The sequence below is a fragment of the Pholcus phalangioides genome, unplaced genomic scaffold (genome assembly GCF_987345545.1).
Source record: "Pholcus phalangioides strain wild (caught in Gottingen) unplaced genomic scaffold, Ppha-v1.0 ptg000001l_1, whole genome shotgun sequence".
Taxonomy (NCBI): domain Eukaryota; kingdom Metazoa; phylum Arthropoda; class Arachnida; order Araneae; family Pholcidae; genus Pholcus; species Pholcus phalangioides.
In genome coordinates, this window is record NW_028301594.1 from 10,852,275 (window position 1) to 10,867,465 (window position 15,191).

General features: G+C 34.2%; 1 protein-coding gene across 1 annotated transcript; it reads left to right on the top strand.

Moving 5' to 3' along the window:
- Positions 1-5,653: 5,653 nt before the first annotated feature.
- Positions 5,654-14,949, top strand: LOC149089854 (uncharacterized). The gene is made up of 3 exons (XM_089252105.1): positions 5,654-5,840; positions 7,454-7,971; positions 14,378-14,949. Exon 2 carries the CDS (start codon positions 7,474-7,476, stop codon positions 7,945-7,947), a length of 474 nt encoding a protein of 157 aa, XP_089108231.1. The 5' UTR covers positions 5,654-5,840; positions 7,454-7,473; the 3' UTR covers positions 7,948-7,971; positions 14,378-14,949.
- The last annotated feature ends 242 nt before the right edge of the window (positions 14,950-15,191 follow it).

The window sequence follows — 15,191 nt, forward strand, 5'->3', positions numbered from 1 at the left end:
TTATGAACTGTTAAATAGATATATTTTTTTATTTCGCTCAAAATCGTTTATATAATTTTAAATTCTTCAACAGTTTTTGTTCTTTCGAGAGTGTTTAATAAACATTGGTAATTTGCACCATCTACTCTTTCAAAGTGTTTATGAAGTTGCCGTGCAACAAGTTTCTGTGTAGTGCGCAAAATTGTTTGAAGTAAGCCTCTTTACATTTACTGAATCTTATGAAATAACTAATCAATATTTTTGTGAATTACTTTTAAAAAATGCATTTTAATGGTGGCATTAAGAATGCCAGTCCTAAAAAGATGTCATCAAATGAATAATTCTGGTGGCAACTGCTAAAATTATAATGCTTACCTCTCGAAATAGCGATAACCCCCTCTACAACGATATTTTTTTTCTTGGTCCACGGAATAACGTTATATCGAGGTCTTACTGTAGTTTAACGCGATTAATAGGGATAGTGTAGAATTTTTGCGTTGGTATAAATTACTCGTTAAATTAATGGAAGAATAAAAATGCAAAAATAAAATAAGTGGCCATTATTTTGAATAATAAAATAAATCATAAAATATAATAATGAACATACAATCTACCGACTTCGTATAAAATTTTTCGTATGAATATGGAGAGCCACAAAAAAATTTCGTGGCCTGAAAAGGGATGGGGCTATAGGCAAAACAAGATTGGGGGGGGGGGGGTGTGCTGTCCGTGAGCTAAGATGAGAAAACAACTAACTTATTATTTTTGCATTATTATATACTGAATTTTCTCTGTAAAGGTGTCTGTGGCTTTCCTTTCATTGGCGGAGAGGATCCCTGACATTGGTCTTATTGGCACAAAAGGTCCGTTGAACATGAAAGGTAAAGAACCAAGCAGTCAATAGACAAATTTTTGGAAACCGCTAGTACACGTGTCATTCTTTATATATATATATATATATATGCTCATAATACTGACTACTTTACCTCGCTCCAAATCTGGTCATATCACCATACAGCAATTTACTACCAATGGAGTTGGACGGGAAATTATGGCGCTATCTATTGGTGGTCACCTCAGGCTAGGTAGGTATAAAACTGACTTGATTCGAATTGTTCTTATAACAAATTTATTTTCCAAATGAATATATATTCACGCGGAATCAAAAATATTTGCTGTCATTAACTTATTTGAGCCGTATTCACGTATTAACGTGCATAATGACACGTGTGCTCATAAGAATCGTAAAGTTTTTAATGTACTTGAATATCAAATCAAAAATGGTCTGAAATTATGAAAGAGTGGAATCATTACTAGCATTGCTTCATAGCAAATTGAACTGCAACCTTGACTCGTATATTGAGGTGCTGTAGATGAGATTGAAACAGCTCATACCTTCCTCCATCATCGTTATGCCAATTAAATGAAGCAATGCTTGAAGTCATGGTTAGCATAAGAGAATAAGGATGATAGCAATTTAAGAGTCATCTTACACCATCTCTAAGGTGGCGAAAATTTTTGAAAAGAAATATGGCTGAAAGTAAATCTTTACCCCGTGAGTTGTCAGCCAAGAAAAAAAATTTAACGGAACGCTCAAATTTTTAGTTAGGTTAATAAACATTGAAATAATTTTTTCTTACGAATTTTCTGAATAAAAAGGAACTTTTTGCTGGAACGACACTTTATGTGGGGATTCTACAATACAGTAATTGGATATATCATATACATATTATCATTATCACGAGTCATGAATTTCCGAAGTTGGTGGTATTTTCCAATAAATGTTGGGAATTTAAAAATTTATCGATGACATTTCGACCGAGAGATTAGTCTTGGTAAATGAGAAACTAATTTTCAAAGGGGAACATTTCCACTTTTTTGACCTGCACTTCACTTTGTAACGGTTTTTGAACCTTTAAGATGTGTGTGTGTGTGTGTGTGTGTGTGTGTGTGTGTGTGTGTGTGTGTGTGTGTGTGTGTGTGTGTGTGTGTGTGTGTGTGTGAGTGAGAGAGAGCTCTATCGGATTATGCAACAGGATTTTATTCGAACGGGAATTTAATTCAAAATGAAGCATACCAAAGCCCTAGCGCTATCGGCAATAGGGAATTTTTTTTCAAAAATGCACATTTTTCAGAAACGCTTTCAAAGTCACATTTTACAGTAAATTTTCTCGATAACGGACACTCGTGGGACCGAAAATTTTGTCCGCTGACAAGGAATGTCCGTTAATGGATAGTAAAATACATTGAGTCTCCTATATGAGTCAAAAAAGTGTCCGTTGATGGAGGTGTACGCTAACGAGAGTGTCCATTAGGGGAGGTTCCACGGTAGAATAATCGTGTTTCATATGTTACTCACGTATTATGGGTACCTTCCTTTGCAAGGTGAAACCATCTATCATAAACAGGTGCCGTAGACATTTCCGATTTTTCAGACAACTATCTCCAATTTCAATCAAAAGGTAACGTATCCACTAATCTTCTTCAAAGACGCAACATTTCCAAAATTTGAATATAGTTTATTCTTGTGCCACTCTCGTATACTACCCCCGTTGGGTTATTTTCAACTTCTGTAGAAAAAGCCCATTCAGGACAAAAAAAGTTTTTTCGTTACTTTTACTGTAAATTTAGTAATTGTAGAAATACTCCCTTTTGAAAACAAGCTCCTCAAAGGTATTTTGGTGGAGTAGGTACACAATCAACAAATGATCCTCACTCTGATTCTAATTCTCACCCAGTTTTTAGTGTTTTGTATCTTTTTACCATCAGTAGAAATTGCAGTATTATCATTCAAATATACAATAACTATTACAACTATTAAAGGTTGCGATGACTTATACGATCAAGTAACGCCTTAGTAAAACAGTCACATTTTGAATTATTTATTTTACATAATAAATGTACTCAATTCTCAAATCATTTACACGTTACTGATAGTAATCTGAATATTCGTAAGTTAATTTACGTCTTAATTTTTCTTTGCATGTTTTAAAAAAGCATAAAATCAAACATTTATGAAATTCAACGCAGAGGGGGGGGGGGCTTTCCGTCTTCCACGAGATCACTAGAGGAAAATAAAAACAGCTGAAATTAACGAGAAAAAAAAATTAGAATAGTGATTCACCAAAATGAGAATTAGCGGTTAACTAATGAAAAGTATATCAGAGAGAGATAGACGTCTTTTTTCAACTCAATATATTAAGGAAACAGATATTTCCTGGTTTTTTATGCCGAGGGGAACTCGGAAAGAAAAGTCATTTCATCTTTTGTCTGGAATGTAGAGGGGCTTGGGTTCGTGTCTCGGGGAAGACCAGATAACTTTTCTTCCCGAGGTCACCTCGGCATAAAAATCCAGAAAATATCTGTTTCCTTAATGAAATTGTATTTAAAAAAAATAGAAATTACAGAGAAAAATCGATTTTTTTTAAGCCTCAAGGATTTTGAATCCCCCTTCCCTCTAACTTGATGTATCCCGTTAAAAACTACAGTTGGCCCCTCTTAATCAGATAATGGATAACCGGAAACCTCGCTTAAACGGATAATATCCTCCAGCACTAAAATTTCTCCCACACAGACATTATTAAAAAGTTCCCCGTTACATATGATAATTTCTACTTTTTCCCGAATCGAATATCACGATTCACATGTCAACTGTTAATATACATCAACCACTATACACATAATGTTTCCATTGCATGAAAACATTTGGAAATAATGGAAAATATGCAACTAGAGAGGTTAAGGTAATTACAGTTGAGAATAGCTACTGGAATCCAAGTATTCATCTTACCTTCAATACGTACATTTAATTATTTTATTTTTGATCTCGGTTGAGCCAACAGAGGACGCTATGAAAAGTAAAAATCTCAGGTATTGTGATCATTGTAATCTATATATATAAAATTGATTTTCTGTGTGTCTGAGTGTGTGTGTATGTTCTCTATACAAATCTACAATTTTAGATCGATCGTCGCCAAATTTGGCATATATACCAAATGGGACCCGACTTGAACGATAGGCTACTTTAAAATTTCTTCAGAGCAGGGCAAATGCCCCAAATGGGCAAAAAACGGTCGGGCAACAATGGTTTTTGGGCCTCAACAATCACTTTCCGAACGTTAACTTTGGTTACCGTGGTTCCCTAGCAATGCGTTTCAGACGTGTTTTATGCCTTTACAATGGTTTGTCACTTCTCTAATCCTGTTAGCATATGTATATGTATAACAGTTTATGCCTTTTCGTATAATGGTTGGCCACATTTTCAATACTCCCAGTAATAAGGTTTTTTGAATGACGCCATAATCATCACCAGCATCGTTTTGAGGGTCAGGAAAAGTGTAATCCTCATAGAAATCATAGTAATTAGTCGGACCCACACACACACACAGTTTAGATTGTCTTAAAATTAATTATGGGCTCATAAAGTACATCGAAGAATGTATAACAGATGGATAACTAGAACTTCGGGGGGGGGGGGGAATCGAAATACTTGAAAAAGAGTCGTGCAGTAAGTCGCCATATTGGTTCAACTCAAGAAAAAGAGAGGAAGATATCACGTGATCCAAAAAACCTCATTGAAGAAAACCTGGGCAGCGCCGGGTATTATAGCTAGTTAAGAATAATTTTCATTTAATTTTTTATATCTGATTTATTCGAGAAGCTTTATTAATATTAGTCCTTCATCAGTTTTCAATATGCAAACTATACTAACGTTGTAAATGGGATTGAATTGTTCCCCACATAATCGGGTATTGTGTGTGCTGGAATCGTTGATATCCGATTAAGCGCAAGACCGATTGTATTTCCAATTTACTCTTCATCAGAAAACAAAACATCTCTGACACTTAATTTAATTTCTTCTTATCATCTAAACTCGAAAGTTTCAAACATTCATGCGTCTCTCGATGAATCCTAAATTAACTTATACAGCTAATATTTACATCACTGTACACATTATAAACAAGCATTATAGTCTAATGACCTCTCGTAATAGTCTATTATTGAACATTAATTGAAACAATACCTCACAGGTGACCAACGGAGATTCGCCCCCCCCCCTTCATTTCCCAACCGTTATTGGAATTCAATATAGGTCATTACGGTTATATAAGATAATGACGAAATAATAAGTAATATTGCTTTTTTTTTTTAATTAGTACTCTTTTTTTTTCTTTGTTTTTCCTTATACGTCTGATACGATTCACTTGTCTGCTGCCATTTTTTGCCTCTTATCTCAAGAAAGTTCTGGATTCTCAGTTGATCTTCCTCAAAAGGGGGTACGTGATCTCTAAACAGAAGAATGACCACTCACTATGTCAGAAGAATTCTTTTTTATTGCCATTTCTTTCTGACCCAGTTCTGAGCTGAATTTTAATAAGCGAGTTAACGTAGAGACCACGACGCATAATTGGATCTTGAAAAACGTCTGGTGTTAAATCAATACTCTATCATCAAAATATATACAAAACCACTTTTTTCTTTAGAAATTCTAAATTCAATCGACTTCAGCTTTCTCAGAATAAAGGGAAAAAAAATCGGTTTTAAATATTTCCTTCCTTATGTTATAGACATAGCAGCTTATAATTGAACCAGGTTAGATATATGTGGAGGGGTCAATTAGCTTTCTTTTCATAGACTGGATTTAACCTACTTAGGGACTGCTTGTTCGACTGGGTGATGCATCCGTTCGGGATCTTATTTCAGGGGCAATGGAGAAATGGGTATGGGTAGGTCATGTGTATACTGTTGGCGAGTGGTCTTGAAAAGGAAAGACCATGATCGTGACCTTGTTTAAGTGTCACTCGCGAGATTTGCGATCAGTAGGAGAAACCTCGTCGAAGCTTTCGATCTCGAAATCCCAGGTGAGAGAAATTTTACTTGTTGATATATTTCCTTTTAAACGACGCTTTGAAAATTCTAAATTCGAGTCAGTCTAATTTTTTATGTAAATATCGGAATCAAAAACGTTCTATATTCCACTGACGTTCCAGTGGGAATAGGAATTAGTATCGTGCTATTATTGTCGACATTATTGCTTTTCCTGCATGTTATCAGTGACGATAATGTAAGAGATATGTTCCATAAGAACTTGGAATGAAATTATAAAAAATTAAGAAATATAGATACAGCAAAAAATAATACATTCATTTTCGAAGTATTTTCTCTAAGATAATATGTAATGGTCCCATCGTTCAATTCACTTTTCAAAGCAAGTGGAAAAGCTTTTTCTGGAAGCTGCCTCAATGAGCCCTGCACAAATGAAATTTCTGCCAGTTCACGACGCTTTCCTGATATGTGTTATCACAAATTTTTCTAAACTGAAACAATATGAGTCCTCTATTTGCAAAACTCGTTAAGTGTTATTCATATTTCTTTACAGAAAGTGGCAAAAGAGCTTTTGGAAAGTATGTTTTTCGAGGTGACTGCTTTAAATTTCATATTTTATCGGCAAAAATTTCAACAAGTGATCAGTTCGAAAACTCACTCTTCATATAAGTTTTTTCACTTTCTGTAAAGAAACATCTGGATGGCACTTAACGAGTTTTTCAACTGGACGACTCAGAGCTCAGTGAGATAGCTTCTAGAGAAAGCATTCACTACTTGCTTTGAAAAGTGGATTCAGCGATGGGTTCATTGCATATCATTTACGGCAGGGGTTCTTAAACTTTTTCAGCCGCGACCCTAAATCTTTTATGATCATCTTCGCATTCCATTAGACCACAACGCGACGAAACCACATATGGACGTCACCCATATTCTATGAAATTTCCAACAAATGAATACATGTAGGAATGTGCATGTATATGTTGTGAACCTTAAGGAATTTTTGTTTATTAGGAGTGCTTGTTATGTGTTCAAATAGTGATGCCACCTGTCTTCCGAATTTGGAAGCAGCCCTTCGATAGATTAAGTTTCGCTTCTTGTGTCATGCGTGAACCCATTGGACGATAGGTTCTTTGAAATTAATGAAACGAGTGACACAATAAGTGCATTTATAACAAAACTGTAAATGAATTCGTACGACTCCTCTAGGAAGCCCTTTGCGAATCAAGTTTGGTTCGTTACCCACAGCTCAAGAATAACCGGATGTAAGTGGATAAGCGGATTCATATGACCCATCTCGAAAGCCCCTGCGACTTCGGGTCGCGACCCATAAGTTAAGAACCCCTGATCTAAGGGAAGATCCTTTGAAAAATAATGAATTATTTTTTGCTGTATCTGCACATATATTTCTTGATTTGATTTTATTGCAAGTTTTTATTTCTAATTTGAAATCTCTTTTCTACAGCTCTGAAGGTTTATAAAATAATTTATTCAAAGAGTTTTATGAACTGATAAATAATGCTTCACTGTTGATGCTTTGCACTTGAAATAATTTGTGAATATATTGGTGATGGAAAATTAAGATTTACGTAGCCTTGCTAGTGATTTTATTTATGTACGTAATTAGTTATGTTCCTCTTTACCTCGGCAGAATTCAAGGAAATACGAACGATGTCGCTGAAGCATCTGCCACTTTGCATGTTCCTCCTATTAATCGGACCACTCACCGGTGTGCTTCGAGCGAATCCTCTGCAGCAACTCCTACTATTACAACCTGCTGCTGCACTTCCGCCATCGTCGGCAGCAACATCACCTTTAATATCCGAGCGCAGGACCGACCCGGCAATCGTCGAACCCCGCCAGCTTGGGATATTCGGGGCGGCGGCCCTCGGGGCCCTGATGTTCCCGATCTTCGTGTCTCTTGGGATGGCAACTTTCGTTTCGCATTTGCCGACGGTGTTCAAGGAATTCGCTTCAGAGTTCGGCATACCGACTTCACCCTCTCGATTTTTATTGTTGAGGAGACGGGGAGATTTGGATCCGGCCCTGGCAAGGACGGGACCTTACGAAAACCTGGAACAATTGGCTGCATCTGTACTCAGGGCGATCGAAGAACATCAGGGCGGGGGTGGTTTACTCAGCTAGCCGTAATCACTATTAAAAAAAACAGTAAGTCAACCTTTTACATATTTTTTACCACCGAACATATTTTTAGAATATATTTTTACAACAGGAACAAACTCCCAGAAAGATGTCATATGCTCAGATAGACTAGGGACCTACAGCTTAGAAAAAATTGCGATTCATTCACAAACAGCTGGACAAAAAAAACCAAAGTAATTTCAGCAAGGATTTGAACCCAAATTTTCGCGAACGAAAGTTGACAACTTTCGCTAGTCCGAGTTCCCATATTTCAACATTAATCATCGTATATTTGTAATCTCTCAAAATATACATTCCTATTTAATTGGCGAGCATCGAAATTACCATCGCTTTATATGTATTCAATTTTCTTATCATTGAATCACACAAAATTTAACGTAAGTATGAGTAAAGTTTAACATTTGAAAAAAAAAAAATAAGGAATTTAAAATTAGAAATAAAGTAAGAAATTTACAAAACTAAAAAAATAGATTAACGATTTCAAAAATAAGAGTAAATTTCAAAATTCAAAAAGAAATAAATATCATATTTAACAGTAAATAAATTTCAAGTTTCAAAAGTAATTAAATCGCAATTATTAAAAATTAAAGCAAATTAGACATTTCAATGAAAATAAACTACAAATTTTAGAATAAATTTAAAAGATTTTAAGTATAAATTTCCAATTTGAGAAGTTTAAAACAGTGTTTCCCAAAATCAAAACTTTTAGGTATTGAAAAGCTCCCAAGGGACGAGAAGCTACTGATACAATATACATACTATTGGATTGGATCAAAGCTGTTTATCACTGTTGGAATGAGAAAGAAATCAAAATAAATGGGAAATTTCTCAGCCAGTTGCGTTTTGCCGACGACATTATTAACAGCAGTAATTCAGATGAACTAGAAGAAATGATACAAGAACTGGCGAAGGCAAATATTCAGGTGGGTTTGAAAATGAATCTGCAAAAGACTAAAGTTGTGTTCAACTCATTTGCTTTAAAAAAGAAGATTTTGTTCAACACAAAAAGTACAAAGCTACATATACCTGGGACAAGAAATTACTATGCACAACAGCATCCTCGATGAAATAAACAAAAAAAATCAGGATTGGGTAGAGCACTTTTGGCAAAAATTGTGTGGTTCTGAAGAACAACATGCCATTATGCCTGAAAAGAAAAGTGCTCAACCAGTGTGTTGTACCAGCACTGACTTATGGAGCTTAAACATAAATACTCACAAGCAAAACGATATAAAGACTACAAACTGCACAAAGTAGAATGGAAAGATGTATGTTAGGCATCACAAGGAGAGACAAAAAAAAAATCGCATGGATAAGGAGCGATAATTCCAAACAAAAGTATGGAAAGAATTAAACGTCCAAAATGGACGTGGGCTGAACATATTGCAAGAAGACAGGACAACAGATGGACCACAAGTAATCTGGTTTGATACCCCCCGTGTTGTTAAACGTCCGGGAAGGCGTCCCTAAACAAGATGGAACGATGAGATCCTATAGGTGGCTGGAGTCAACAAAATAGGGAAAACATCAGGCAGACTGAAATAGAAAATTTTGGAAGAGATTTACATCCAGCAGTAGATTGGAAAGGATTGGTGATGATGATGGACTGATTGGATCAAGATGTTCAGGTTCTGAGAAAAAGACATTCTCACAAAAGAGTTCGGTAGGAAAACAAATTTGGGAGACTGAGTTAGGGTATACAAATACTTTTTGTCATTAAAATAGGAAATAAATCTTAGTAAAACATCACAAAACTTTCAAATTTTTGTTATGAGAGAAAGCTATATTTTTAACACTGTTCTTACTGAAGACATTCGTTACACAGAACTCATGTGAAACAAACGAAAGCGAATCGGAATATTGACATACAGGCATGTTTATTGTGATGTGCTAGTCCATTATTTCCTCCCCTTCTACCAGTTCGAAGTAAATAATGGAAAGAGCCCTGCGGCTGCCATCAAACACTCTTCAATATGTATCAGATAATTATCTAATCGCGAATTAAATCAAGTAAATTGGGTCAGAAGATAACATCCATTTTTAACTCTTCTTTTTTTTTTATGTCTCCAACCATCAAATTGAATCATGAATATTAACACGATGATCGAGTTGCCTATTATAAGGTGTTTATTTGAAATTCGTCTGCACTCTCCAGGTATCGGTAACCAGAACTTCATGCGGAAGGAAGGTTCAGTGGCATCACTGGATTTGACCGAGTAGTGGAAAAAGAAACCACAAAGTTGTTGAAAAATGTATTAAAAAACAAACTTTAACCTAGCCAATGACCTCAAATCGCATCAAAATGTAAATTATACGTCGCCAGAATAACAAACAATCTCTTCTCCAGAGGATGTGTATTTTCCTTTTTTTTTTTTTTTTGTAATGATTATTATTTCCTCTTCTTTTTGTCTACACCCTGCCTTTTCTTATAATGATTCTGGGATAAATAGAAAAATCATTGTGGTCAGAATGACCCAATAAGTAGCCCTGAGGCTTAAACTGGCGTCAGATATTGATGGCAGTATCGCTAGTATTCGCAACTTAGCCTGGTTTTTATATAGCGGACAGTGTAGTGTGCGTGTAAAAGACGCCACTCACATAAAATCGATGATGATACGCTAACAGCACGCGAAAAGGTGGCTCCTGCTTTTGAATGATACTTCAAATTATAGTCTGGATATTGTCTGGTTAAAGGGGACAGACAAAGTTGGTTTTTATAAGGTAGAAATAAGTTCTGGGACTGGCATTTAATCAGTATGAGGTGGAGCTTCCGAAATACAATCAAGAGGTAGAGAGGTAAGAGAGAAACTGTTTTGATCACCTTTTATATTTTACGTGTTGTTACAGCTACAATTTCTGATTTTAAATGAATATAGAATTTTCACAAAAACCTCTAATCCAGGTGTATAATTTTGATTCCATAATTTAGCAAATATAAAATAACTTAGTCCATTATAGCATTATTATCAATTAGTTATTAATATTCTTTCTCAATTCTCATATTTTTGTTGATGTTCCTGATATTTTTAAATAAATTCTTTAATATTACGAGAAAAATTTTGGAATTTTTTTTGTAAAATATAAATAATTTTCATATAAAATGCAAACTATAATTTTATCATAAGGCTTTTTTTATATTGAAAATATATCAGAAGAAATATGCAAATAACTTAAAGTCAACAGGAATAACACAACGGCGCTATAAGATCTAAAAATCAACATAATTGAAAGCACTAAATATTTTAGAAGTTGCGTACGAAAATGATAATTATTTGGTCCATTATTTTTATGTCTTCAACTTATGAAAATATTAGAAAGTTCTTAAGGAATAAAGTTTCATTACATATTGTGTAACTGATCCTGAATGTAAAATTGTGAGAAATATAGAAGATTAATAGTCAATTAATTATTTCCTCTGCGAATGAAAATGATGATATTAAATTATGATAAATATTATATAATGATATTAATTTACTTTCACAGCTAAGTGATTTCATACTTTTTTTTTTTTTTTTTAACAAATGCAAAAAGCTATCTTATACGGAAATTTTTTAAGTTAAAAATACATATAAAATGGTTCTCAGATACAATATTGCTAAAACTTGTTTTCTGTTTCACGTCTGCGTTTCTCCAGAAATTTCGTGAACACTTCTGTTTTAAAGTGATAATTTCGTAGTACATTGTTTTAATACTTTTAATACGCCTTTCGTTAATATCATCCTGTATACAGTATGATATCGATCGCCCAAGAATTACACTTGATTCCTAGTGTAAAAATAACACGAGAAAGTGTTTTCCGTTTTGAGATTTTGACGATTATTAAGGGAGTTATAACGTTTTGTGATTTTTTCAAAGTGTAATTTTTCTAACGGTCAGTTACGTGCCAACCACACCGAACGGAAGTAAATTTCTCCCTTAGCAGGGGGAATGGGCACTTTTCGAAAATGAACTGAAATATTCAATCCCGATAAATGCCAAATTCGATCATCTTCTTACACAACTGGTGCTTTTTCTCTTCATGAAGAGCAATGTTATAGCATTGTTATTACGCAATTAATTCGCCCCACTGTATTAGCAAATTTATCACCAGATTGGTGAAATGTTAGCCAAATAAGATTTGTATTTGAAAATCTTTTTTTTTTTCAAAATCAATACATTTTTTCGCCATAATGTGGTAATTTGTTCTCCCCCACTATTAAGGAAATTTTTTTAGGGAAGGCGCATTCAGGGCATACGTATTTACTACGACATTGTTTTTTTTTACCCTGTCTTTCGAGTTATATCTCATATTGATCAATAAAACAGGGCAATATATCTATATCTATCTATATATATATATATATATATATATATATATATATATATATATATATATATATATATATTATGCGTGGGTGAGTATATAATGAGCCTAATTTCCGTATACACAAAAGTGGAGCTTCGTAATTTAGATCTTTAATTTCATATAACTATATACATCTGATATTCACTTACTATCTTAGTATCTTGACATTAATCGTCAAAACAAGCGCTAATTGGTATCCACAATACTTGCGTTTGCCTGCCCCCACCCTTCTCATGTCAAAATCATGCGCACACGCATTCGCTGCTTATGCAGTGTATGAATATGGTAATACAGTCAGATCTAAGTATAAGCCAAGGTTTCTAGAATATATATAAGCGACATAGGCCCTAGCAAACCGTCACCCTCGTTATACTAGTTCGCCATTTGGCGACAGAGGGACTCACACTGAGCTGTATGGTCTCTTTATAGCTCGCTTTTGGTGACACAAGGCCCCAACTTTGCAGACCGAATAAAAATGATTTCGTAAGTGGGCTTCCTTAATAACAAGCTTATCTTAACTTATAACGTTTTTGCTAAATATGCTGGCAGAGAGCTTTAAAAGTGACCTTACAAGCGGAGTGATGTTAAAAGTGATAAGTGTTATTGATATACCGAGTGGTGTCATCGACATATCTATATACCGAAGTCTGCATTTTTCGACTTCATTTGAATAACGTGTGTTAATATTTCATTCGTGTTTGTAATATATTTAAAATTTAATTGAATTTAATATCATAATTAACACATCATTGTAAAGACGTTTATTTCTAACGGGGTTGTAAATAAATGGAATAACTTACCTCACCCCCGGTTGCCGTGAATTCTACTACAACTGACACGTTTAACATGAAAAACGATCTTCATATTGGGATTAATCAAGAAGCTATCCATACTTAGAAAAGGCATCCATATTTTTCTTTTATAGACAAAGTATTATATTTGATCACAATTATTAGTTTTTCATGATAATTGCTATTTTTGGGGTTGCTGTAATTTGATATACAGTAGAACTTGGTTAATTCGAATTTTGGATGATTCAAGCTTTTACAAACTCCCCTTGAGTCTTTTATCTTATATAATGTTAGAATTTCTTGTTCCATTCGAACTTTTTTCCAATTTTTTGGATAGTTCGAAGTTAGAAGAATTAGCGAATTTATTTTGAAAAATTCCTACAAGAAGCCAGACTTTACTTTTCTCGATCAAGTTGTTAAACAAAAAATTTTTAAAGACTAATAAAAGTTTTAAAAAAAAAATTCCTGTGATCTTTATTTTTTACAATTTAATGCCCATTTTAACATTGTTCAGCTGGAGTGCATCAAGTCTGTGTACCCCTTAATACCGATTATATTATTCAACCTATAGATTGAGGTGTAGCATTCATATTGTTGCCATTAAGAATATGGAAAATATCGGAAAGTTCAGATTTGTAATACGTTAATGAAAGTATATTTCCTTGATAGTGATAGCAAAAGAATGATAAGAAAAATTTCAAGAACTTCTGCAGTGATGCTGATTCCATAACAGTAGAATAATGTAGCAGCTAAGATCAATTATTATAATTAATAAATTATTGAACTTTGGGTAATGGTTTCGTAACTGATGATGAAATTTTAATAATTGATAATTACTATCCTATGTGAATATTGATGATTAAGTTGCAATTTGTGGTCAATTTACAGATCGTCTCCGGCTCAAAGGAAAATCAATTTTTCTTGCATATCTGGTTTAGTAGTCAATTTACAGATCCTTTTCCAGTGACTTTGCACTTCGAATCAACCAAATTCGACTATTTAATTGACATCCATATGGCATCTAATGACTTCTAATTGACATCCATTTTTTTTTTTTTTGGACATCTCATTTTCAGCCACCTCGTTTGGCATTTTGTCTGTTATGACATTTGCATTTGTATTTAGTAAGGAAATGAATAATAATTTATTATATTTTATAACATTATAATAAAAGTAAACAAATTACTTACCTTTAGTTTTTAATTTAATTTCGCGATAAAAAAAAACATATTTATATGGACAAGAAATGTAAATATTTACTCTGTTGTTGTTTCAGATCCTAGAAGGATGAAAATACCTTTCATCACTGCGTGCCTTATGCTGTGCATTTTCCTCATGGCTGCTTCGACTAAGGACGGCTTCGAAAAAAAAGTAGTTGAGCTTCTAATTCGAGACGCCGAAGTCAAGCAGTTCGTCACTCCGTGGGGTCTAGCGCTGGTTGGCGCTATGACTATACCATTGATTGGAACAGTCGGAATAGCTAGGTTAATCAGCAGGTTGGTCAACCTCGGTAATTCGACATCATCTACTGGCGTAACGGTCAGGCCCGTAATATTTCCAGGAAGGCCTTTCAGGCCCTATCCTTTGAAATTCCTAAGACCGCACGGAAACAGGCGCTCATTCAAAGATAATACAGATAAATACTATCAATTTTATGAGGATGGTGAAATTTTCACGGAGGCACCGACAGCGATGAAAGATACTTTTGCTCAAAGACAATTCACATGATATTTTCCCAAAGACTTCTCTTTTACTGTTGTTCCTTTCCTTAATGCATCGAAATATTTCTTTTTTATTATAATGTATTTTTATTATAATTATTTACAATAAACAGTATTTTTTACATAATTCAAGACTTGCGAAACAATTTCTCTGCATTTTTTTTTTCAAGCCAATGATTTTTGTGTATGAGGAACAGTATCTCCCTCCATTTCGCCTAAAAATGAAGGGAGAATTATGAGTTTTAAAGTTTTATTCATATACCGTATTTCCCAGCATATAATCCACGGATTATGCGTTAAAAACATCGAAATTTCGTATTGTAGATTATATACCAATGCGTATTATTAGCAGCTTTTTTGAGAGGAGTT